The following is a 24,360-nucleotide window of genomic DNA, read 5'->3' on the forward strand; positions in this document are numbered from 1 at the left end:
ATTTTGGCTAGGCTTAATTATGCCCTAGGGCCAATAGCCTAGTACCTACCTATGAACCTATATACTTGTTTTTTCCATTTCAAATCTACAATGGTTAATCTTCCCATTTTTACTAACGTTACATCTAATATCTTTATTGTATGTCTACTGAATACAACTATTCCAAAATATTTTTCATTTCCCAAATTCCAGATTATCTTTCCTCCCCATTGTTTCTTTGTTTGCAATCTTTCTTCATTTGTTGAAAATCTTGTCTTCTAATATAATTACATCTACATCACATGCATTATACTACTCCAAAATTCCTATTTTTCTTACTGTATTCCCAATACTATTCACATTTACAGAACGCACTCTAAAATTTTCATTTTCCCTTTTCCTTAGAGCCATGACTTCATAATTTTATAGCTAATTACTAGGCTAGCTTTCTTAATAGGCCATTATAAGCTTAACAGATTTTCTTCCCAAAGGTGAGAATCAAACCCTGTACTTTGTGTCTGTGAGTCAAATACTTTAACCATTAAACCAACCCCCAGTCCTTAGCTGTATAAGTTCTTTCATACATTTCCTTTCTTTTTTCTTTTGTATGTATCCCTTTAAATTTGCATTCTCTGTCTTTACCCTTTTACTAACAGAATTCTTTTCTTTTACTACCTCCCAGTTTATATATTCTTCATCATTTATTTCAGAACCTTCTTGTGTCCTCTTTATATTTTTTTTCCTCACCAAATTTTTCTTCTATTTCCACTACTTCAAAAAAAGTTCTCTTTCTTTTACCTTACTCTTATTTTCATTTTTACAGTCCATGCATACTTGTCCAATTTTGTTACATTTATAACATTTCAGTTCATAGACTGCAGAGGTGGTGCTGTGCTAGTGTTGTTGCCTCACAGTAAGACGTTGTTCTGTTCGATTCTCAGCTAGAGTGTCTTCTGTGTGGAGACATGCGTGAATGGGCATACCTTCGTTGAAGGTTGTGCGTCAGGGCTGGCAACTCGGCACGTAAAAATCCACTGCCAATCATTAGCGGACTGGAGTTCCGCTGTGGCGACCCCTAACCAGGAAAAGCCGAAAGACACAACAACATAACATTTCAATTCACATTTTTTGCATCACGTCCCATTTCCCCACAAATATAACATTTTCTTTTATCACAGTTATTTATCAAATATCCTTCCCCCCGCAAAAAAAAAAAAAAAAAAAAACATGTTTTGGGTTTTCCCCAGTATTTTACAACACCCCTATTCCCCTTACACATTTATCATACTTGGTATATGTATGATTTTTTTTTTTTTCTCTGCTTGTAACACAATATTACAGTCCCAGCCACCACTCCATAAACCTCTTTTGGTAGAAATGTTTGCAATGTCCAGTTCTTCTTTGCATAAGGTTTTCAAATGTCCTTTCAAAGTCTCTCTTTCTATTGCTGTTTCAAACTGTACATGAATCTTCTTTTTTGTTTCCCTGTTAAATGCCTTTTATCACAAAGATTCCATGGGTTACAGTCTTTTGTTTGTTTATATTCTCCAAGAAAATTTTCCATTGAAAAAAGCAGTATCAAATATAATATCACAAAATGTCTCTTTGTTAATAAAAATAAATGCTTTCTTACATGCTTTTACAGCCAGAGGAGCTATTAAACTATCTCACACTTCATACTTGTCCATCTGTCTTCTTTTCTTAGAATCCATACCATTTCTGTTTTTCATGTTCTTCTACCTTATTTTCTAACACTCCACTTTTACTTTCTCTGCATGTGTTTTCTTTTCCATCTCACCACTATTCTCCCAGGACTGTCTCTGTAGCCTCCTTTTGTATTTTCTCCATAATGTCCCTCAGGAAACATCTCTTTAATTTTCTGGCTCACTCTGTAACACATTTTCTTTACATCAATCATACTGCAATCCTCCTGATTAGAGGGTTGTAATTATATATCCATCATTTGCTGACTTATCTTCATTAAACAGGTTTCTTTGAAACATTTCGTCAGAATCCTGGACACATTCTCCGTTCTCAATATTTCTCCTTCATTTTTTTCACCATTCCATCATCTCCATCTGCCTCCCTGTTTCTTTGGAACACCTGTGCACCTGGAATGAAAACAAGAAGTGCTCCTCCAAAATAGGCCCCATTCACAACAATGAGGAGAAGGAGAAGTACCTGATGACGTGGCCAAATTTCCCATAATAGTAAAAATACCACCTTGGTTCTCCCTTGAAAAGAGGCTACTAGTCTAATAGGACAAACCTGATCAGCAAGAGATAGCTAGATAAATAATTAACAGCAGTCTGTGTAGTATATAGTCAGGGGTATTTTAAACTTGGGGTTGGGCAAGTCTTTTCAGTGACTGTATGTAATAAAGAAGTTAAAGTAAACAAGTACTTTTTTAGTTGTAAGAATAGGCTTTACTGTGTAACAAGAGAAGAAAAGTTGGACAAAAGCAAGTGTGTTATGTTGTGATCTTGGGATGCTGGGGTGGAGGTGGGGTGTAAAAGTGCACTGATTTCCCACAGAGTTGAGATGTTCTCTTTTCTTGCAAAGGGGAAAGTATGGATTAATGTCCTTGGCTTGATCTATAAGCAAGTGTTTTTGTAAGCATGCAGGCTTCAAAATAAGGCAAAATTATAAAAGCCATGATAAATTCTAAGTTTCTTGCATATGCAATGAAATTAGCTTGTTTTTCTCCATTAGTAAATGTTCAGTAGTAATTAAGAAGTCTGCAGCTGAAAACAGTTGTGCATTTTGTTATGTGCCGTATAAAATTGAAAAAAAACCTTCAGGCATCTGCAGAGTTGTTAGCTGTTTTTTCTCTCACTGCTGACTACATTTCCATGGAGATGAGCCGTCTGCAGGTGCAAGCAATTAATCTTCAGAGTTCTGAGCATTCTTTGAAGAGGGAAATGCAACATTTAAAAGTACAAGGGTAACAGTTCAGTGGAAAAAAAAAAACAATTTATGTACTTACCATAACGTTCCATCTGTGTTGTTATTTATTTTATTTATTTATTTATTTTTATTTTACATTTGCTTATAGAGAAGGTCCAACTAGACACAGGTCCATTTTCAGTGGAGGCCCAAGGAGAAAAGCTCCACCGTAAGTACGATTAAACAATATGATTAACAATATGATAGAAAGAAACAGTATGAGAGGCAAAAGACAAAAGAGTCTGAGAAAAATCATGCATGAGGGAAAAAATACAGTATAAGCTAAGTGAGTACAACAATAGATATATATGCAGAAATACGCATAGTTAAAACTTAGTTAATTATTCAATAAGTATACGTTTTCCATCAGCAATAAGGGTATTCAAAGCAACAGCTGGAAAAAATAAAAATTACAGTAGTTGTAGTATAGAAGTGAAAAAGCAGACAAATTATGTGATGCAAGGGCATAGCCAGTTTTTCATTAGGTGTGATCTAAGTGAGTTTTTAAAGTGAGAGGAAGTAGAGACAGAGATCAAAGCAGATGGGAGGTTGTTCCAGTTTTTAAATATGATGTAAGAGAACAGTGCTTTCCCTGCAGTAGTGTTGGCTCTTGAGATAGAGAGGAGTGGTTTGTTGGAAGAGCGGAGAGGACGATTGGTATTATAATGGGTGAGGAGCAGGCCTAGTGGTGTTTTTTTTCAGGATGTTTTACAACATTAAAAGCAGTGACTAGCTGGTAGAAGTTTAGTAATTGGGGAAGTTCTAGCCATTGTAGCTCCCTTAGAGCTTGACAGTGGTGGGTTCTGAAGGTGGAGTTATTGATCTTCATTTATCCTTGAACTTTGGGACATGGTTCCAATCCTTGGAACCAACTCAGCCATTACATAACTCATGGAAGCCAAACATTCTTGAGCTAAGACTCTACCCATAATACCTCTTTCCAGATTACCTCAGATCGAGTTTGCAGCTACACAGAAAGACAGAAAAATATGTACATGGAATTGAAGAGGCTATGTCCAAGAACAAACATCCTATCCTCCAAAAAGCCTGCAGGAGGGAGAAGGAGGGTGGGATGCCAGGAATGAATGAAGATCGACAAAGATGGAACATTATGGTAAGTACATAACTTCTTTATCTGATGTTGTCAATCATTTATCCTTGATCTTTGGGACAGAGTCCCCAGCTACTTTAAATCTTGGGTGGCCTTATGAAAGGATATTCCTGAGAGCCATAGAGCCAAAGGATGCCCTTCCCCTGGAAACCAGATCCTATTTGTAATGAGTGATAAAGGTATGCGGAGTAGCTCATGTTGCTGCTGCGCATATTTCATCCATGGAAGCCTTGGAATGGAACACAGCAGACATGGCTATTGCCCTAGTAGACTGCACTCTCACTGGTGCTGGTAATTGGAGATTATTTTTATTGTATATGAAAGTAATACAGTTTCTTAACCACCTTGACAAGGTGACTTTTGAAACAGATTTCCTCAGAGATGGACTGGAAAAGGAGATAAATAACTCATCCGATTTTCTAAATTCTTTAGTTCTGTTGAGGTAGAAATGTAATTGCCTGCAAATGTGAGCAATAGTCACCTTTGTTGGAAAAATTTGGAAAGAAAACAGGTAAGTCAATGGTTTGATTAATATTAGTTTCTGAGACCACCTTAGGAAGAAAAGATGGGTTGGTTCTTAGAGAAACCTTATCCTTATGAAAAATCAAATATGGGGGTTTTGAAGATAGCGCTTGTATTTCAGAAATCCTTCTGGCGGAGGTAATGGCTATCAGAAAAATAGTCTTCCATGAAAGAAACTTAAGTGACATGTAGCCGCCAGTTCAATGGGGGAAAGTACCAAAGACTGCAAAACTAAAGTCAGAACCCAAGGAGCTAGAGTACTTTTAAATGGAGGTTTCAACCGCAAAGCTCCCTTCATGAACACTTTACACAATCTATGGGAAATTACTGAATGGTCTTCAAAGCCATTGTGTAAATTGGAAATAGCAGCTTTTTGGGCCTTAATAGTAGAAGCAGATGCTCCTTGACTGAAAAGCATAGCTAAAACTCCAATACCTTTTCAACTTGTGCGGAAAAGGGGTTAAGAACATTATTGTACACCCAAATAGAAAGCATTTTCCACTTGCTGTGGTAAAGTTTCCTGGTGGAAGGTCTATGGGAAGCCAGTAGAGTTTTTTGGACTGGGGAAGACAATTTTTTTCTGCCTGGCAACTAACTGAATTGGAGGAGCCAAGCTGTAAGCTTGAAGTTATGAAGATTGGGGTGCACTGTCCCTGTGGAGAAGACAGAAGATCAGGAACTGGGTCCATGGATGGTGAATTAGAGGAGGCCACAGAAAGGGGAACCAGACTTGTCGAGGCCAGAAGGGCACAATGAGGATCACCTTGCTTCTCAACTTGCTGGCTTTCTTTAAGAAGAAAGGAATCAGTGGGAAGGGGTAAAGGCATACAGTAGTCCCACTGGCCAATCATGAAGGAGAGCATCTCTCAAGAACTCTCCTGAAGGGGAATTAGGCCAAAGTAGCTGCTGCACTTGTTGTTCAGGGGTGATGCAATGAGGTCACAGCAAGGCTGGCCACAGTGGCATAAAATCTCCTTGGTCACTCTGGGATTGAGAGACCACTTGTGAGGCAGGAGAATGCATCTGCTCAGTTTGTCTGCTATCATGTTCAAGCTCCCTGGGATGTTGCTATTAGAAAGCATTTGGAGGCTATCACCCATTGCCACACTCTGAGAGCTTCTCGACACAGGGGGTAAGACTTGGTTCTGCCCTGTTTTTTTGATGTACCAGACTACTGACATGTTGTCTGATTGAACTGTAATCATGGGAGGACAGATTGGGAGTCTTGCAATGCTAACAGCACTGCCCTCAGTTCCAGAACATTGATATGCAAGTTGGCATCTATCGGGGACCAACTGCCTTGGACTGTTCTTCCCACATAATGCCCCCCACTCCATCTGGGAGGCATCTGTGGTCACTATGGCCTTGGCTTGAGGTGGAATGAAGGGACAGCTTAAAAGAAGGATCTATATTACATAGATGAAAAATCAAAATCATGAACGCTCAGATCTTGAGTGAGACGTAGCTGAGATTTTGATTGATTCGCTGTAATGCCCAGATGAACAAATAGGTGCAGAATGAAATCTGTTACATGAAGCAGTAGATGCCTGGTGGGAGCAGTGATGAGCCAGTCATCTAGATAAGGAAACACCCAGAATCCGTGCAGTCTCAAGTGAGCTGTTACTGCTGCTAAACACCTGGTGAACATCGTGGGGGCTGTGGTGAGAGAAAGGGCAGCACTCTGAGATGAAAATAACTGGCTCTTAGCAGAAAGTGGAGGAACCTTCTGGAGCATTTGTCCATTTTTATGTGGCAATACGCATCCTGAAGATCTGTAGAGCACATCCAATCATTTTCCTCTAGAAAGGGAAGTATTGACTGAACCGTGACCATCCGGAATTTTGCTTGCTGAACAAATTTGTTCAGAAGGCTGAGATCTAAAATTGGTCTCAAGTCTCCTGTCTTTTTTGGCACCAAAAAGAACCTTGAGTAAAATCCAGATCATTTCTGGTCTAGTGGAGCTTATTGGATAACTCTTTTTTTCTAGTAGCTTTTGAATCTCTAAAGCTGCTTGATCCCTCTGATTGGGTGGAACATTGGGGAGTCTTCGTTTTGATCTTGGAAAAAGTGTGAAGGGAATATGGTAACCTCTGGCAATGATCCTCTGCACCCAAGTATCAGAAGTTATTTGCCATCAGGCCCTTGAGTGGAGAGAAAATCTTCCCCCGACTACTTCTAGAGGTAAACAATCGGGACCATTTCAGGAGTATTGGTAGGACTGTCCAGAGAAAGAATCTCTGGAACCCTGATTTTGTGGGCCACCTCTGCTGCGGGGTCAGTGTCTTCCATTAGAGCTCCCCCCTCTGCCCTGAGGGAAGCCACCACCACATGTGTTCTGAAAAGGCCCTTGGGATTTCTTGAACCACTTCTTCCCGCTCCTCTGAGTCCTAGTGTAGGACCGTTGGGGAGCAAATAAAGTATGCCCACTGCAGATATGGTCTTTCCATTCTTTTCACACCTGGCTAGAGTTTTTTTAACTTTGGGGCTGAATAAGGAAGATCTGTCAAAAGGAGTATTGACAAAGGAAGATTTAAATTGCTCCGCAAACTCACATAAGTGCATCCAGGCATGATGCCTTATGGCACCACCTGAACCCGCTGCAATCAATGTTTCTTCGGCTGCATGCACAATGAGCCTCATGGATGAGTTGGAAACAGACTTCAGGGTGGCTAGTTGGGAGGCCACTTTATCTTGGGCTTCCTCAGACACAGCTCCTGCTAGGGTATCTGATATGTTGCCAAACGAGCATGGCTATTTAAGATCATAGGATCACAGGAGTTTACTAGGTTATCAACCCGGAGGTCATTTCAATCCTAGCCGTTTCATCCCAATGTATACCATAGATACGCTAGTCAATACCCGGGACTGCATTTAGTAATGACTGCCCATGTCCAGAAGGGCTGTGGGTGCTATCCCTGGTAAAAATTTATGGTGCCCCATCCACTCGTCCGGGTTCCTTTTGAATAGTGTCATAGAGGTGCTCTGTTTCACAAGAATTTGTAGCCTATTCCAAAGATGCGGTAGTCGCTGGAAGTCAAATCTGTCTCTCCAGCATATCCTATTTAAGTTGCAGGCCATATTCAGGTCCCTGAAATGGGTAGTTCTAGTCCCATTTGATTTACCGATGTGCAGCAAGTTCATTAGGTTTGTGTCTGAGATTGCTCTGTAAGCCAGGCATAAGTCTCCCCCTAAGAAGTCTATACAATACAGAGCATAGTGACAGGGACTTTAATCAGTCTGTGTAAGGCACATGCTGGAGTCCCTTGATCTTATTTGTTAGAAACCTCTGAGGTCTCTCCAATTTCTGCAGGTGTTTTGTACGGTACATACCAGTGGGGAGTTATACTCAATTATGGGCCTGATTAGTGCAGAGTACAGTAGGGTTCTAACCTCCTTTGTTCTTGAGGCAAAGCCTTTACTAATCAAGTGTGCTATGTAGGAAAGCCTTCCTTACTACAGCAGACTCATGGTGGTCAAAGTTAAGGTTGCAGTCAACTTGTTACCCCAGATCCCTTACCACTTTGTAGGTACTTAGGGTACTGTTGTTGATTTGATAGTGTAAAGCCGCATTGTTATTGCTGAAGGGAATGATGATGCATGTCTTTGCATTCAATTTGAGATTGTGACTAAGACACCAGTTGTTGGTCTGCATAAGACCCTCCTGGAGTATACTGACATAATTTGGGGATTCAATAATTGCACCAAGTTTGCAGTCATCCGCAAACTTGGCCAGCCACAACCACTTAGTTTTTGCCTGAACTTCTGAGAAGTATATACCAAATGACAGGGGGATAAGCACTGACCCTTGTAGCACCTCACTGAATGTCGAGTTTATGAGCCAGTTTGCAACCTATCTTACAACAAAGGGGTGTACATTCAGTTTGCTATGTTTATTGGTAATGGCTGAGTGTGGGATTGTGTCAAAAACATTTGCCAAGTCGAGGTATGCTGTGTGCACAGATTTGCCCTAGTCAATGGCCCTGGTCACATTTTTGAAGAAATCCACCAGATTTAACAGGCAGGATCTGCCCTTGATGAAGCTGAATTTGGTGGGATCCAGGATTTGGAGTTCGCCTATGTCTTTATTTCTGAGGTCCATAATGATACGCTCCATGGCCTTACAGAAGAGGATGGACAGACTTATGGGTCTATAATTTCCCAGGTCTGTTGCTACGCCACCTTTGTGGAGGGGAATACCTATTGCTGTTCTCCATTCTGCAGGAACAAAGCCCGTGGTTAGGCTGTGATTGAAAAGGGAACTTAACAGTGATGCTAGTTCATATTTTACCCTGTTTAGAAGACAGTCTGGGATGCTCTGTGTGGTCCCATAGAAGCTGTGTTTTTTGCCTTGGACAAGGCTTTAATGACCTGTTCTTCAGATATGTATGGTGGGATGGGGAAGTTTGGGGAAATGTTTGTGATAAGTTTGGAGAAGATAAGGGAGTGAAATTTTCACCAAACCTATCCGCTAGCAGGTTTGCTATCTCTATGGAGTCCGTGTGTGTGATACCATTAGTCGCTAGTTCAGCACATGCTTGGGTCCTACCTTTTAGGCTATGTACGTAGCTGTAAAAGGCCTTATGATTATCCATGGCTGTACTTGCTACGTTTTTCTCAAAGATTCCCTTAGAGGATTTCACATGTTGTCTTATTTGCTTGTTGAGAGGGTGGATGGTGCTTTTCCATTGTTGGGGCCTTGCCTTTGTTTTGCTGGACAGCAACTTTTTATGTTTATTGATGCCAGATGTCCACCATGGTGGCTTGATTTTACTTGGGGCTCTGGTTTTGATTATTTCTGGTACAGCAGAATCTATAAACTTGTGCAAGTGATTGTACAGGTCTTTAGTGTAAGCTTCAGTGTAGTTACTGCTTCCAGTTTGGGGGGGGGGACTTTGAATGCATTTATACCTTCCTCTAGGAGGGTGTAGTTTGTCTTTGTGAAGATTTTTAGTCTGACTTTGCCCTTTGTGAATTTTGGCATTGGTGCCAGCTTGAAGTTGACTGACTTGTGGTCTGATTTACCTAATAAGGCTCCGGCAGTTGCAGCAGTGCAATCTCTTGGAATTCTGCATTCCACCAACAACTTTCCTTATGTACCTTATTTCCATACCTGGCTCATCAGCATATCTCTTCTATAGTCATCAAACATGCTGTTTTGCGATACTATTAATCTCCTTCAACTCCACCCTTTAGTCCTGGCAAAGGGACTTGAAAGAGTATTCATTCCTGACCAAAGGAATTCTGAACAGTTCATATCTGATGATCAGTCCTGTATCTACCTTTTCATTCTTTCTGGCACTCCTCTCATGCTCAATGCCATAGTAAATAGCTTACTACCTTGCATGCCATTAGCCATTCTGTCCTTATGCTCACTGACAGGGCCCCCTGGCAGGTCACTGGTGGTACAGAAAAATGTTATACCCTAGCACCAGGAGGCTGGCTTAAAGTAAATGAATTTGAATGCTATTAAGCAAAGTATTTCTTTAAGCACAAATAATGTTGACTTGTTGTGTAAACAAATTAAATAGCACATTTTCTAATAATGTCAAGGACATGCCGAACTGCATGCCTTTCAAATGGCACACCATTTTCCTTAAATTCTTAATTATCAAATTAAATTTAATCTCCTTTTGTAGACAATGTGTGCTATTGTTATAGTTAACATTTTAAACATTATATCAAAATGTAATGTTACAAACATTTATATTGGTCAAGATAGTTGTTTTCATCCCATAATCATTATTTAAAAACAATGAAAATTACCTCTTGTTCAGGCTTTCCATCAGAAATTTCATTTTTAAATCATCCAAAAATGTTTTCTTCATCAGAACTGTCTGAGTCACTCAGGATTCCTAAAAGACCTGCTGAATCCACTGGACTAATATCTTTCTCAAGTTCTTTAATCCATGAAGGTTTCTTTTTCCCTATTTCAGAGGAAATATCTGAATCAGCTAGTTTGATTGCATCCTAAAGATGTGAAGAAGAAAAAAATGTCTATGATGGAAATGTAGAATTTTATAAAATGCAAACATTTCAGTTATTCAGAATATAAGACTATAATCAAGTATAAAATAATGTAAAAAGTTCTAACATTATGAAACAGTATCTTTTGCCCTTCAGTGTATATGTCATAAATAACAGTACTCGGCAAAAGATATAGTACATACTGCCATCATGGCTAAAAGGATTATACCTAGGAACGCTTGTCCAAAAGCCTGCTTATTGAGTTACAAATCAGACTACCAGTCACCTGAGCTTTTAAGAATTTATGTGATTGCACTGTGTACTCTCTCTTGCTCTCATTGTATTCATAACAGACAAACTTAACATGGTAAAATATATTTGAAAACTGTTCTTAGTTCTTTCTAAGGCCTTCAATACCAATACCGTGGCATCCTTCCACAAAAGACTTATCTGCTGCGGCATTTCCAAATACTCATTAATTTGGTTCACTAGCTACTCTGAATACAGATTCTTCTCTGTCAGGTAGGCCAGTACTATTGTACAGCCCCTCCCACCTATCCTGCAAGTACCCCCAAGGAACGATTACTGGCCCTTTGCTGTTTATGATCACTGCACATGGCAGGGTCATACCCCGAGCTTTTGCAAGACTCATTCATTGTATGATGATTCTACACTCCCGTTTCCTCCAAGAGAAACTCAGGTGTCTCAAATCATCTTCAGGTTAGCTTCTTCCATATGGAATTCTGAATAAAAATGACTTGTCTTTAACTTACTACTTTGAAGTCCAAAGCATTTTTTTAAACTGATCGTTCAGGTTTCACCACAAAGTTTCAACTTTTCTGTGAAAGCAACATTCCAAATAAAGTCTTAGACTCTGTAAAACTGCTCAGCATGCTTCTTATGTGCATCAAAGTTCTAGCAAACCTTTCCTCTGGTTATGACAGGAAACTAAGGTAGACTACTACAGAACAGGTAAATTTGCATCCAGCCATACTCAGCTCTACCCTATATCTGAAGTCATCCAACATAGACATGACTCTCTTAATACTACCTATATATTATTATATTATACAGAAAAGAACCCAACCCTCAAAGCATCACTAAAATGGTATGCTTCTATTGTTATCTCCACAATTCAGCAGTAGAAAGCCTTGACAATGTCCCAAATAACCCGGGACTGACTAGTAACCCAGGTACTGGATGAGCAGACAACAGAGAGTAGGAGCTGGTGGCTGATGCTGGCTTGCCCGTCACAGACTGAGGCAGGCAGTCAGGCCTACTTTAATGCCAGTACCTACTAGACAAAGGGGTTCAGAGCATGCAAATGTGTTACTGGCTCTTTTAAGCTGTATACATATAGTACCCATCATGCGTCAGATGTGGGAATATGTATTCTCAGATAGAAGGGCATAGCAGGCTGTAGAATATGAACAGCCAAAGCATGCGTTTGAAGGAACTGAGTATGTGACAGTCTGTACCTATTAAGATGTACGGTGTACTGTGAACTTTGAATGAACTCTGAGCAATGAGAAAATACTGAAAAACAAGAATCTGCTTGAAAGCAGGAAATGTGCCTTTTATGAAAGTGCATCCGATTTTCTCTCTCTGCCTAGAGATATAATGATGTGAATTTTCTTATGTTTACGGGTAAACTTTTGATTGGTTAATTGTCCTGTACAATGGTCTGATTGGTTCATTTTTATATTTTTGTACTGTCAGCAATATCACCAGTATATAAGCTTGTTTATTCATTTGTTCTGGGAGTCTCCCTGGTGCTTTCCATGAGGCTCCCACACATCCGTACTGTAGATAATAAAAACCACTGAAAGAGAGAAAGAACTGTATTTATCTTCATTTTCAAAGTATTGTGTAACATAACAACTGGTGCCGTTTACTCGGATCTGAATTGAGAACAAGCTGCAGCAGTCAGGAACTGAATGAAATACTGCCAACAAAAGGGCCCATAACAGATTTTTGTTTCGGCAGTGTTCCTTTCATTTTTCTGCACCTGTCTGCTTTAAAGATTTGAAAATATTTTTTTTTTCCATAATAAATCTTTATTGTTATATTATTTTCAAACACAAATAAGAACAAAAATAACATATATTCACAAATCAAGCATTAACTAATATCACTAATAACCACACTCTATATACAATATTTACAAGAATGCTTCCATGTAATACAGTTAAATATAAAAAAGCATAAGAATAAATGCAAGTAATAGACAGTTGATTACTAAATTCTCTCCACACACATAAATAATTATTAATATTTCCAAGTTCAAAATACTATGCTAGTATAATATTAAAAATCTGTTCCCAAATTTTTGGATTATTAACATTTTTATTTTGTGGGTTTAATAGTAATTTATGAGCCAATATATGTTTTGTCGCTAGAACTCTAAAGTTCTGCCATGAAGTTTTAGATGGCTCTAACCAATTTGAAGCTATATAAAGCTTCATTAATATATATAATAATTTGTGATTTAGGGATCTCTCTCGGGGGAATATGCAGAATCATAAATTTCCATGATAACGTTGTACTCTGGTAACCCACCTTTTGAAGTTGGATCTTAAGGGAATTCCAAAGTTTGAAAATACATTTACAACTCCAGAACATATGAAGAAGATCAGCTGGTTGATTCTTACAGTATGGACAAGTTGGTGAATTTTTGGGATTAAATTTATGCAGGGTAGGACGTGTATAATATGCATTGTTCCAAATCATTAACTGGGTATATATTAATTTTTGAAGAGAAGTAGATTTGATGGTCAAGTCAATTGCTTTTAACATATTACTTCTATCTGTCAGTAAGATTTTCTCTTCCCAGTAGTTTGATAACACAATTTTATCATGAAATTGAAATTCTTTAATTAATTGATTTGCTGTCGTGATATATTTAAGATCCTGTTGGAGAGCTTGCCACAACAAAGAGCATCTATTAATAGCCTCTTCTTCCGGTTTAAAACTTTTAAAATAGCTTATAGTGAGTTCTCTAATTTGCCTCAGAATAACCAGATAATTTTTAGGTAAGTTAAGTTCTTGTCTTATTTGGTTGGCCGAACTGTCACGATGTTTATATATATCAATCAAAGTTAGATTAACTATCAATGGAAACTTGTTGAGATCAATTAGTTGATTATTCAATTTTAAATTAGGATTCTTATGAAAGGGTTGAAAAACCATCATATGTTGAACCAAATCTAATAAATGAAATAAATTATGTAAAGAGAGTATGTTCATTTTGATGTGTTCAATAATCCCATAGAATTTCAATGTATCCTTACCTAAAAAAAGTATTGCTTTAGGATTGATATTTAACTTTAGAATATATTTATAATTCAGAACTACCCAAGGTGGTGTCCACTTAGTATTATTTATATCATAATTGGCAATTCTTAAAATTCTATTAGAATTTACAATAAAATAATACATTTCAAATAAATTAGGTAATTCCAGTCCTCCTCTATTTTTTTGGGTCATTAATTTATCATAAGATATCCTGGTTTTCTTTGGTTCCCAAATGAATTTAGCCAATTCTTTATGAATCCGTTTAAAAAACGACTTCGAAAGTAATAAATTGGCTGACCTAAAAATATACAGTAATCGTGGTAATATGTTCATTTTGATAATTGAAACGTTTGCTAATATTGGCAGTCGTAAATTTTTCCATCTCCCAAAATCAGAAATTATTTGTTCCCAGATTGCTTTAATATTATTATTATAAAAGTCTTTATTATCAGTAGAGAACTCAATACCTAAATATTTTCTTTAAATGATACCTGTCCCACTAAGGGCAATAACGAAAAGGGTTTAGGTGTCTTTAAAGGGAAGATATTGGTTTTTTCAAGTTAATTTTATAATTAGACACTTTTGAGAACTCATTAACAGCCTTCAATAATTTTTCAGTATCTGATAATGGAGATGCACAATAAATGCTAAGATCGTCAGCAAAAGCTGCCATTAATATTTTAGTTCCATAAATTATTGGGACATTATGATAAACATTTTGTTTAATATATAAAAACAATGGTTCAAGATAGATATTAAATAATAAAGGGGACAAAGGGCAACCCTGGCGTGTTCCAGTCTTAATCTGTATTCTTTTAGAGAAGTTTTTATTAATATACAATGTAGTATAGGGATTACTATATAATATTTGTAACATTTGGACAAACTCATGTGATATATTAAAATACGGTAAAAGATCAAACAAGAAATTTGTATCAACCCTATCAAAGGCTTTCTGGGCATCAATTATAAGGGCATAAATATTTAAATTATTTTGCTTAGCATGCTCTAACATAGTATGTAGTGTGAGTGTATTATCACTGGTTTGTCTACCTGCCATAAAACCAGTCTGTTCTTTAGAAATGATATGAGCCATGATTCTCTTCAGTCTAGATGCTATAATAGAGGTTAGAATTTTCATGTCTACATTTATTAATGATATCGGTCTATAATTATCTGGATTTTGAGGATCTGAATTGGCTTTATGTATAAAAATAGTTTTTGAGGCGTTAAGGTGTGGATCATTAATTTTATTCCTAATTATGTAGTTAAACACAACTGAAAGTATCTTACTGAAAATATCTGCAAATTTTTTATAAAATTCCACTGTCAAGCCATCAGGACCTGGTGATTTATGTGATTTCATATGCTGAATTACATATACTATTTCTTCTTCAGATATCGGTTTAACCAAGTAATTTTGAATGTCCTCTCCTATTGTGAAAATAATTTTTTTTTATGCAGAAAATGGTATGATTTCTCTCATTCAGTTGTTTTGAGGTAAGTGGCATGCATTTCTTTTTCTGCTATCGAATGCACAGTATGAGTGTGGGTTAATACAGAGAATACTGGCGACATACGTATGAAAGGAAATATGATAGTGGGGTAACAATACATTTACACAATGCCTTAGCTAAACCTGTATTACACAAGTATAGCTCTATTTAAGTGAAAATGGGAGCGAGTATGGGAAAAATAGATGAGCCAGAAAAAGGTACACCAGCTGGTTATATGTTTTACCGTGTGTCCCGGGACAGTTGCATGTTTTTAAATCAGTGGATCACCCTTACTAAAGATGACAGTAACCTTGCTTTTCCCGAAAATGGTAGTTTTAATAAAGATATATTGACTAATTTGCAAAAGAAATTAAAAAAGAAAGGAAAAATACCAGGGTTGTGCTGGGCAGCTTTTAATGATTGGATGTGTGAGGCTAAAGAAAGGGAAAAGGACTTGGTCATCAGTAGTCTTGAACACAATCAAAAGAAACTAGAAGAACAGATAAAGGAACTGCGACATACTGCGAGTAATCTAGATGTAGCAGACGGTAAACACTTAAAGGAACCACCCTTTAAGGGATTATATCCTGTACAGGAATTAAGTAAATTACAAATAACTGAATCATCTGAGGATGATAACCCCTGGTTCTCCCCACCCCCTACAGCTCCTCCACCGCAATATCAGCCCTCACAGGTTCAAGACAGAGCAGTGAGCTCCACAACAGAGGGTGAAGGCCGGCGGGGAGAACAGCAGACTGCTCCCGACTCTGGAAGCAGAGATTAGGTAATGGGAGGCCAGCCTAGCAGACCGATTATAGAACAACCTGACCAAACCTGACGACATCATCAGTGGTGTGACTACAAGGCTCACCCACCTGGATTCACATATCGCACGTCAAGAAGGTCATCCCATCTGAAGATCAACAGCCTCTACTTTTTGCAACTCCTGATTCTCCATCTATTGCTACTCGTACTCGAAGCCATACTGTACCAGCACCTGACAATGCCTGATGTTTATCCATTTGGACAACCTCACTCTCCAGAAACAATACAAGTGCAACCACCATTTCCACAAATGCACTGCACAGCTATTTTGGTGGTTATTCTTGTTGTTTTGTTATTTTTACTGTGGCCATTTTTATTTCCTGCTCCAACTACGCCTCATGATAAACGAGCTACATGGCATCCACCTTTCAACACCTACCAAGCTATTAAATATGCCTATGCATCATCCCTCAATGTCTCGGACTGCTGGATTTGAACTGCTATTCCTACTGTTCACGGGGGATTGATGCTAAATGTAGCTCCTTTAGGAGTTAATGAAACCTGAATGAATCTGATCTACGATACATCAAATGTTGTTTCAAAGGACAAGATAGCATTACAGTTATCCCTCCGCCAAAACAGAAATGTGTGTTTTCAAAAACTTGGTAAAACTAGAGTAGGGTAGAGCCATTGTAACAAAACAGTGGTACATAAATGCACTGCAGACAATTCGGGTTGTGTAACAGATTTCTCACCTATAAAAAGACTTGTTAAAAACTCTATACTAACTTTTCCCAGAAAATATAAACTGTCTATTGGAAAATATTCCAAGGACTGCAGGACACCAGGGATCACTTCAAGTCTATCAACATCACCATTAAAGTAGAAAATTGTTATTTTGTGTGCGGAAGAAAAGCATATAAATGGCTACCAGGAAACTGGTCTGGCAGCTGCTTCCTGGGCTACCTAGTCCCAGCTATTCGACATGTATCTGCATTACCTAAAGGAAAAATTCGGAACGTTCAAGAGGTCAAGAAACCTGCCAATCCTGTAGGTTGAGTTGATGCTTCATGGATCTATCACCATGATTTAGCTCATGCTAGCACCAAAGGACTGTCCCATATGGACTTGGGTGATGATGTCATATCATGGGCTGGTATAATTCCATCATACAGAGCAGTGAAATCAATTTTGGAACTGAGAAAGCTATCTAAATTGCTTGAAATATTAAGCAATGCTACATTTTCTGCCTTAGAACTAGTGAATGATGAATTGACTGCTATGAGAGCTGTAGTACTTCAAAACCGTATGGCTCTTGATTTCACCCTAATGGCGAAAGGAGGAACTTGTGCTTTAATCCAAGAGGAGTGCTGTACGTTTATTTCTGACAATCAGCACGAAATTGAAAGTCATCTTGAACTGATTCAAAGAATTTCCGAACTCTCAAAGGCCAAAGAGGCTGATAGTTCAACATGGGCATGGTTAACCAATCTGTTCTCAGGCTGGGGGGTGGACTTTTAAAGCTGATTTTATTAATTGCAGTATTGGCAATTGTTGTTTTTCCTGTTTTATTTCTAATCAAACCACTGATCTTGAAATTAATGCCTTCAAAAACTGTGAAGAAAGTGTCTAAGTTTTATATGCCTGCAGCTATGAATGTAAACAATGAAATGACAATGTTTTCCAATGATGAAAAGACCAGTAGCATGGTTATGTTAGATTTGGGACAAATGTATGATAGGTTAAATGGTGATGCTTACATAGCATCAAATGGGGGATTGTAGAATATGAACAGCCAAAGCATGTGTTTGAGGGAATTGAGTATGTGACAGTCTGTACGTATTAAGATGTATGGTGTACTGTGAACTTTGAATGAACTCTGAGCAATGAGAAAATACTGAAAAAACAAGAATCTGCTTGAAAGCAGGAAATGTGCCTTTTATGGAAGTGCATCCGATTTTCTCTCTCTGCCTAGAGATACGATGATGTGAATTGTCTTATGTTTACGGGTAAACCTTTGATTGGTTAATTGCCCTGTATAATGGTCTAATTGGTTCATTTTTATATTTTTGTACTGTCAGCAATATCATCAGTATATAAGCTTGTTTATTCCTTTGTTCTGGGAGTCTCCCTGGTGCTTTCCATGAGGCTCCCACACATGTGTACTGTAGATAATAAAAACCACTGAAAGAGAGAAAGGACTGTACTTGTCTTCATTTTCAAAGTATTGTGTAATGTAACAAGACCCTTGCATCTGTGAGCAAGCACATCAGTCACTACTGAATGGACTATGGCCATAAAAATGGATAATGGCCATGTTGCAACCTGTTCTTGCTCAGGTGATGGGGAACCAATAGGTATGGCCATAGCAGACATTAGACAGTAATAGTACGTGTCCCTCATGTTCCCCATGATCTGCAGATGCATGCCTGATTCAGTCTTCAGAGTCATGGAATCAAAAAATATAGACTTCTTCCCCAAAACAAATTTCAAGACACTCTTTAAAAATCAAATTGATATTGAATGAGAATACAAACACATGCTCAGTATTACTTGAGTCCCACTTCGAATCTAATAATCATCCCAACTTCTCCTACTTTATTTTACTCTTATCATCCTATTTCATCTTTAATGTATTATGTCCTTTTCAGCGATTCCTCTGAAATCACTTTCTTGCTCATGTTAAAGTGTAAATGTTAACTGCTTGAGGGGGCTCTGCACATTTTGGGGAACTTCTCTTTTAGCCCAAATTGTGTGGCTGTGGACTTCCTTTAACTAAGTTTGGGGATATGAGGTGCAAGAAGGCTTGCCCATGGAAAAACACAGTACTGATCTCCTACATTAGAATTAATGTGTTCTGACTGGCCATAATCGCAAAATCTGTCTTTTAATGATAATGTTCCTATCTTACATAGTGGAAGCATATCCTTTCTCTAATTTTTGGAGGTATGAGTAGTAGTGCCCACTGATCAACTGCATCTGATAAAACGGTGCACTCAGCATAAGTCATTTCTCCCTCTATTTTATATATTAATGTATATTGTATATATTAATGTTTTATGGTGATTTGTACAAAATATGTACATTTACTACTTCATTTTTCCTCGTTTTACTAAGTCTGTCATATATAAAGTTACTGGCTCTGTTGTATAAACCTACAACTGTTCAGTTAGGACATTACAAATTTACTGGTGCTTCCCTGTTGAAAATTAACTTTGTTCAGTAGAACTACTCTTCTCAACACTCACAACTAATGACATGTATTTCTTACAGGAAGATCAGTCAGAGGCCAAACTGGTGGTCCTGAATGCAACCCAGAGATGAATAAAGGCATTTGTTCAGGCAGGTCAGGGAGACTGAAGAAAGACTATTGTCTTTTGCTGGGTGAAATAAAGGAGTGAGTGACACTTAAAAAGTGTCATAAATTTTGAAGAGAGTATGTACATATGGTGCTAGAAACCTAAGCAAACGCTATAAAATGGTAAATAAATTTTCATATCTGTGCAAAAAGACACACAGATAACATGAGAATATTCTATAAAAGTGAAGCCAATTGCAACATTTTTGGGAAAAACTCAGACTGGTTGTATAAAGATTACTAGCTCCAGTGACATAGAGGGACAGTGTTCTGACTAAGGCCCAGCTGATCAGACTTCAGTTAGGGGCGTGGGTGTCCGAAGGAGACAGCAAATGAGGATGGACAGGGCAGAGCCAGCAGTGCACTGCCTCAAATCCCTTGTAGGCATGCACATGTGTCTGGCCAGGAGATGGGGCATAAGGCTCACCAAGCCAACATGTGGTGTTAACCTTCAACATGGCTGTGTGGAGTGTGCACATCCCCGACCATAAAAAGGTCCTCATCAAAGCTTGAAATATGGCACCTCTGTAGAGCTCTCACCCTGATCTGAGTAAAATTTCCCGATAAAGGAATGAAGGGCCATGTCCAGCTGGAGAGAGGCTTAAAGGTGGGTAGGCATATGGGAAAATCACATAGAATAACAAAAAAAACTGCACTGTTAATTTACAGCTGGAAGAAAAAGTGAAAACCACCCACATTTTTAGCAACGCCTTGAGAATAATGTATCCTCTATATGTACTTTATTTTATCAAAGAACATTCCAGGATTGTCTCACTGCCAGATAAGGGGCGCCCTTGTTTGTGAACTGCCGAGCTCCACATGTTTTTTTTTTAGCTGAAACCATAATTCATACAAGAGATGACCTCTCACCTTCTTAGTAGTATGTGTATCTGCCAGCAGTGCAGTCAAGCCTGCCTCTTCATCCAATAACCTTAAAACAAACAAATCAACAAATCAGATGGTTCATGTAATTATGGTATTTGTACACAAACATGGTGTATGAGTACATCACAAAAGACCTCATGCAGAATAATATTGCAATAAATTGTCTCTATAAAAGATAAACCGCCTAAAGCCTTACCAGTTTGATAAGCTCAGTACAAGTCTTATGTTCAGGTTTTTAAGTTAGACAGCCTCAGTACCACACAGGCTTTGGACCAGAATGCACTACTAGTAACCTGCTATTGATTACAGTGTCCTTGCAACAGAAAAGCCAGATGGGAATATAGGATGGAATGGTCATTATCAGTTCATCAATGTTGTTAGGAATGAGTGAAGAGAGCCCAGATGTAGACATGTATTACAATGACCACAGCATAGTGAGTTCACAGGGCCAAATATCACATTATGGATTGCAGTGTAGGTACAGAGAGAGAAACATACGAGATGCACACATTTATGTATGTATATAACTTTTTGTTAACTGGATTAGTCTTACTGGAAGCAGACCCATTTAAGAGGGGATGGCAGGGGGAACCCAAACAAACAAAATAATTACAAACTTTAGAATGTAGACAGTGAAATACAGACAAAAATAAAAGTAAGTAAGTATATATACAACATAGGAAGTTAATGGACAAATACAAGAGTCAATTGTTATTATGAAGCAAAAATATACAATAAGTAAAGATACGAATCAAAGTTCCTACATTCAGCATAGACAATGGTATTGTGGTACATCACAAAGAAAAGGCAGAACATAGCAGTTTATTATAGTAAAATATGTGACCTAAGGTACATATGTGCAATACAGACCTACAAATACATATATATTAACAAATGTATGGCATTCAAAAGTCTATTATGAACAAATAAAACTGCTCCAAGGAAATTTCAGTTGTATCATTAGGAAACTACACAAGCCACAGCACACACCACATACTGTTGTGAAGCACACAGGTGTGTGCTTTTACAGATATATATGATTATTTTTAGGTTGTACTTAGTGCTTTACGAAAATGGTTTACATATAAATCTGAAGCTTTTTTTGTACACCGTCATTAGTAAATGCACAGTGAAACAGTACAATTACTCATCATTCAACAATATTATTCTCAGATATGGTCTGTAATATTCTGTTTTTTATAGTCAGAAACAAAACACAGTGCACATACTAACCCAGTCAAAAGTGCATGTGAAAAAATGTATCAAAAACAAAGGACACAGCAGTGTAGAAAATATAACTTCAATCCAGCAGATCACCTCAGAACAAACTACAAGTAGCAAAACAGGTTTCTCTCCTAAAACAAGGAGCTTCTTCAGTGCATGCAAATATATTAACATACATCTAAATAAAAAAGGTAAGAAGACATGATAGAAAATTATGTAAAAGGATGGACAACTTTGAAAATTAATAAAAAATGTCATATAATCTCATTTAAACCTTTAAATCCACAAGCACAGTATAAGCAGTAGAGCAGACCAAGGCTGAAAAATAAATTCCACATGCAGCACTGGAATAAAATCAAATGTTTATTCACAAAACAGGAGCAGTCAGGTTAAACACTTTCATCGCAGTGGGCTTCTTCAGACCATTTACAGATGGAAATAATCAAGGCTGAATTTATACTTCCTGAATAGTAATCAACTAGATAATTAGCAAAGGATTTAAAGCGGTACTACCAAAAGTAACAGCAGTATAACATCAAGTAAAATATATGAAAAACAAAAACTATGAGATAAAAAAATAAAAAAAAAATAATAAAAATAACACAATCATGTAAAATCTAATATACATGTAAAAACATTCACTATTAGTCATTTACTTCACTTTAAAACATCTAGACTTAAGTATTGGTCTTAGGGGGACCTTGTCATTTAACCCGGGCCACCAATCTGCCCCGAGTCTAATAATCAACCTGGTCTCTCGTCCTTCTGTGTAATTCCTAATATCCCCACCTCTTGGATTAGGAAAGGTCACCTCAATAGCCATAAACCTGAAATTATAATGCACATCAGTGCTCATTACATGCTCTGCATTACTGTTGGACTTAATTCTAATATGGTACAGGTGCTCTCTAATCCTATCCTTAAACTTACTGTCTGTTTTACCAACATAGTATGTACCACAGGCTTCACAATAAGCCATGTATACTACGTGTTCAGTTTGGCAGTTGGCAACCGCACAAAATCTATACTGATAGTTGGTGATAGCATGCAAAACGGAGCCACCACTATCGATATAACCACAATCGTTGCATTCATGACATGGAGTGGTGCAACAATGATGTTCTTCAGTGGACGGGTTAGGTAAGCTTTGAGGATAGCATAACATCCTTTTTAAATTACATTTATTCCTACAGACAAAACGGGGGGTATCCCCAACAATCTGTCGGATGGCTGGATCTACAGTAAGAACACCCCAATTTTTATCAATAATGTCCTTAATCAAACCAACATCACTTGTATAAAATAAGGGAACTCTGAACTCACTACTAGCATTCTTCCTGTCTGACATACAGATATCAGGGTTTAAATCTGAGAAATAAGGACATGCCACATCTCTCCTCAACAAATTTAGCCCATCAAACCCTCTCTGTATCTCATCTGGTTTATAGGCCCTGGCTAATAGCCTTCCTTCCAAATCAGATAATTCAGAATGAAAGCCACCCTCTGATGCATTTAGTCTAGATGCATGCATCGCTTGTCCTTTTATAATATTTTTAAACACATGTCCCGGATGCATACTATATCTATGCAGGATTGTGTTCCTGTAACAAGACTTATTGAATACACCTGTATTAACCATACCATTACTTAATCTCTCTATATACACATCCAGATATGCTCTATAGGTCTCAGATGATGTGATACTAAATTTCAAATAGCTGGTCAAGCCATTTATTCCATCAAAAAATATAAACAACTGTTGCGGGCTCCCTGTCCAAATAAAAATAAATCATCCACAAAATGTTTATAAAATGGGATAAAAACAATGAAGTTCTGCAGTTTAAAGAAAAGATATTCCTCCAATTTAGCCATGAACAGATTAGCGTAGCTACTGGCATACAAAATGCCCACAGCTCTGCCATCTTTATGTAAACCTTTACCCTGTATAGCGCCCAATAAAAAATCCACTTCCTCTCCTTTTGGTGTAAAATTTGTAATTTATTACATTTGTTAGGAGATGGAGGAATAACTCTACTGATACCAATAAAATTAAAATTTGTACTAGAATGTTGTGGTTTATGTCTAACCAAGGTACTCCTATCCCTATTACATCTAATGTCACTTGCATGTAAAATAAGCCTGACATTTCCTCCACATAAAAAGCACCACAAAACATTGTACAAAGTAGATCAACCACTAGGTAGAACACAAAATAAATTAAGAAATATGGAAAATCCCTAGCTGTATCTAAAAAATAAAATATTCACTTTTTATAACAAAGGTGCAACAAACACATTTCCCACAGGGAGAATAACTAACTGGTTTGGTCCCCTAATAAGGCTTGTTTATACGTCTCCCTATATGGATTCTTAAAACTAGATAAATGTTGTACAATTGAATTACACATTTTCTAAGTATAAATACATAACCATAATATTCCCTCTTCTCAATTTTTAAGACCTAAAAGGATTTGTGAGATTAATTATGATTTTGTAACTCAATGCAGTGAATTGTCTTTAGATAATAAAAAGTAACCTTTACGTTTTATTATTACATTTGATACTAACACAGGAAAAATCAAATCTGTTATCAACAAGTTTTGGCCTATTCTGACAGCTAATACATTTTGCAACAATGTGGTTTGATATATATATATATATATATATATACGGTTATACTAGCTTTCATCAAAATTTGCATCTGCCAACATCCCAAAAAGCCAGAGCAATATATGTTGATGTGCTACTAGGCATGCACTGAGAAATAAATTTGGTGCATGCAAAACTTAAAACAAAAAAAAAAAATACAGAAAACAC

The 24,360-nt window shown here is 37.6% G+C and overlaps 1 protein-coding gene across 2 annotated transcripts in view; it reads right to left on the reverse strand.

Annotated features, from left to right (window-relative positions):
- LOC122788282 overlaps positions 1 to 24,360 on the reverse strand; it is a 683,625-nt gene that overhangs the window by 78,718 nt on the left and 580,547 nt on the right. For both annotated transcript variants that reach the window (XM_044055350.1, XR_006362627.1), the window contains exons 4-5: positions 20,306 to 20,366; positions 10,322 to 10,525 (exon numbers count right to left, since the gene is read on the reverse strand). In XM_044055350.1, the coding sequence (XP_043911285.1) occupies positions 10,361 to 10,525; positions 20,306 to 20,366 (226 nt within the window). In that variant the 3' untranslated portion in view covers positions 10,322 to 10,360. The remainder of the gene's footprint in view (positions 1 to 10,321; positions 10,526 to 20,305; positions 20,367 to 24,360) is intronic.

This window comes from Protopterus annectens, chromosome 13.part0 (genome assembly GCF_019279795.1).
Source record: "Protopterus annectens isolate FY-2018-M chromosome 13.part0, PAN1.0, whole genome shotgun sequence".
Classification (NCBI taxonomy): Eukaryota; Metazoa; Chordata; order Ceratodontiformes; family Protopteridae; genus Protopterus; species Protopterus annectens.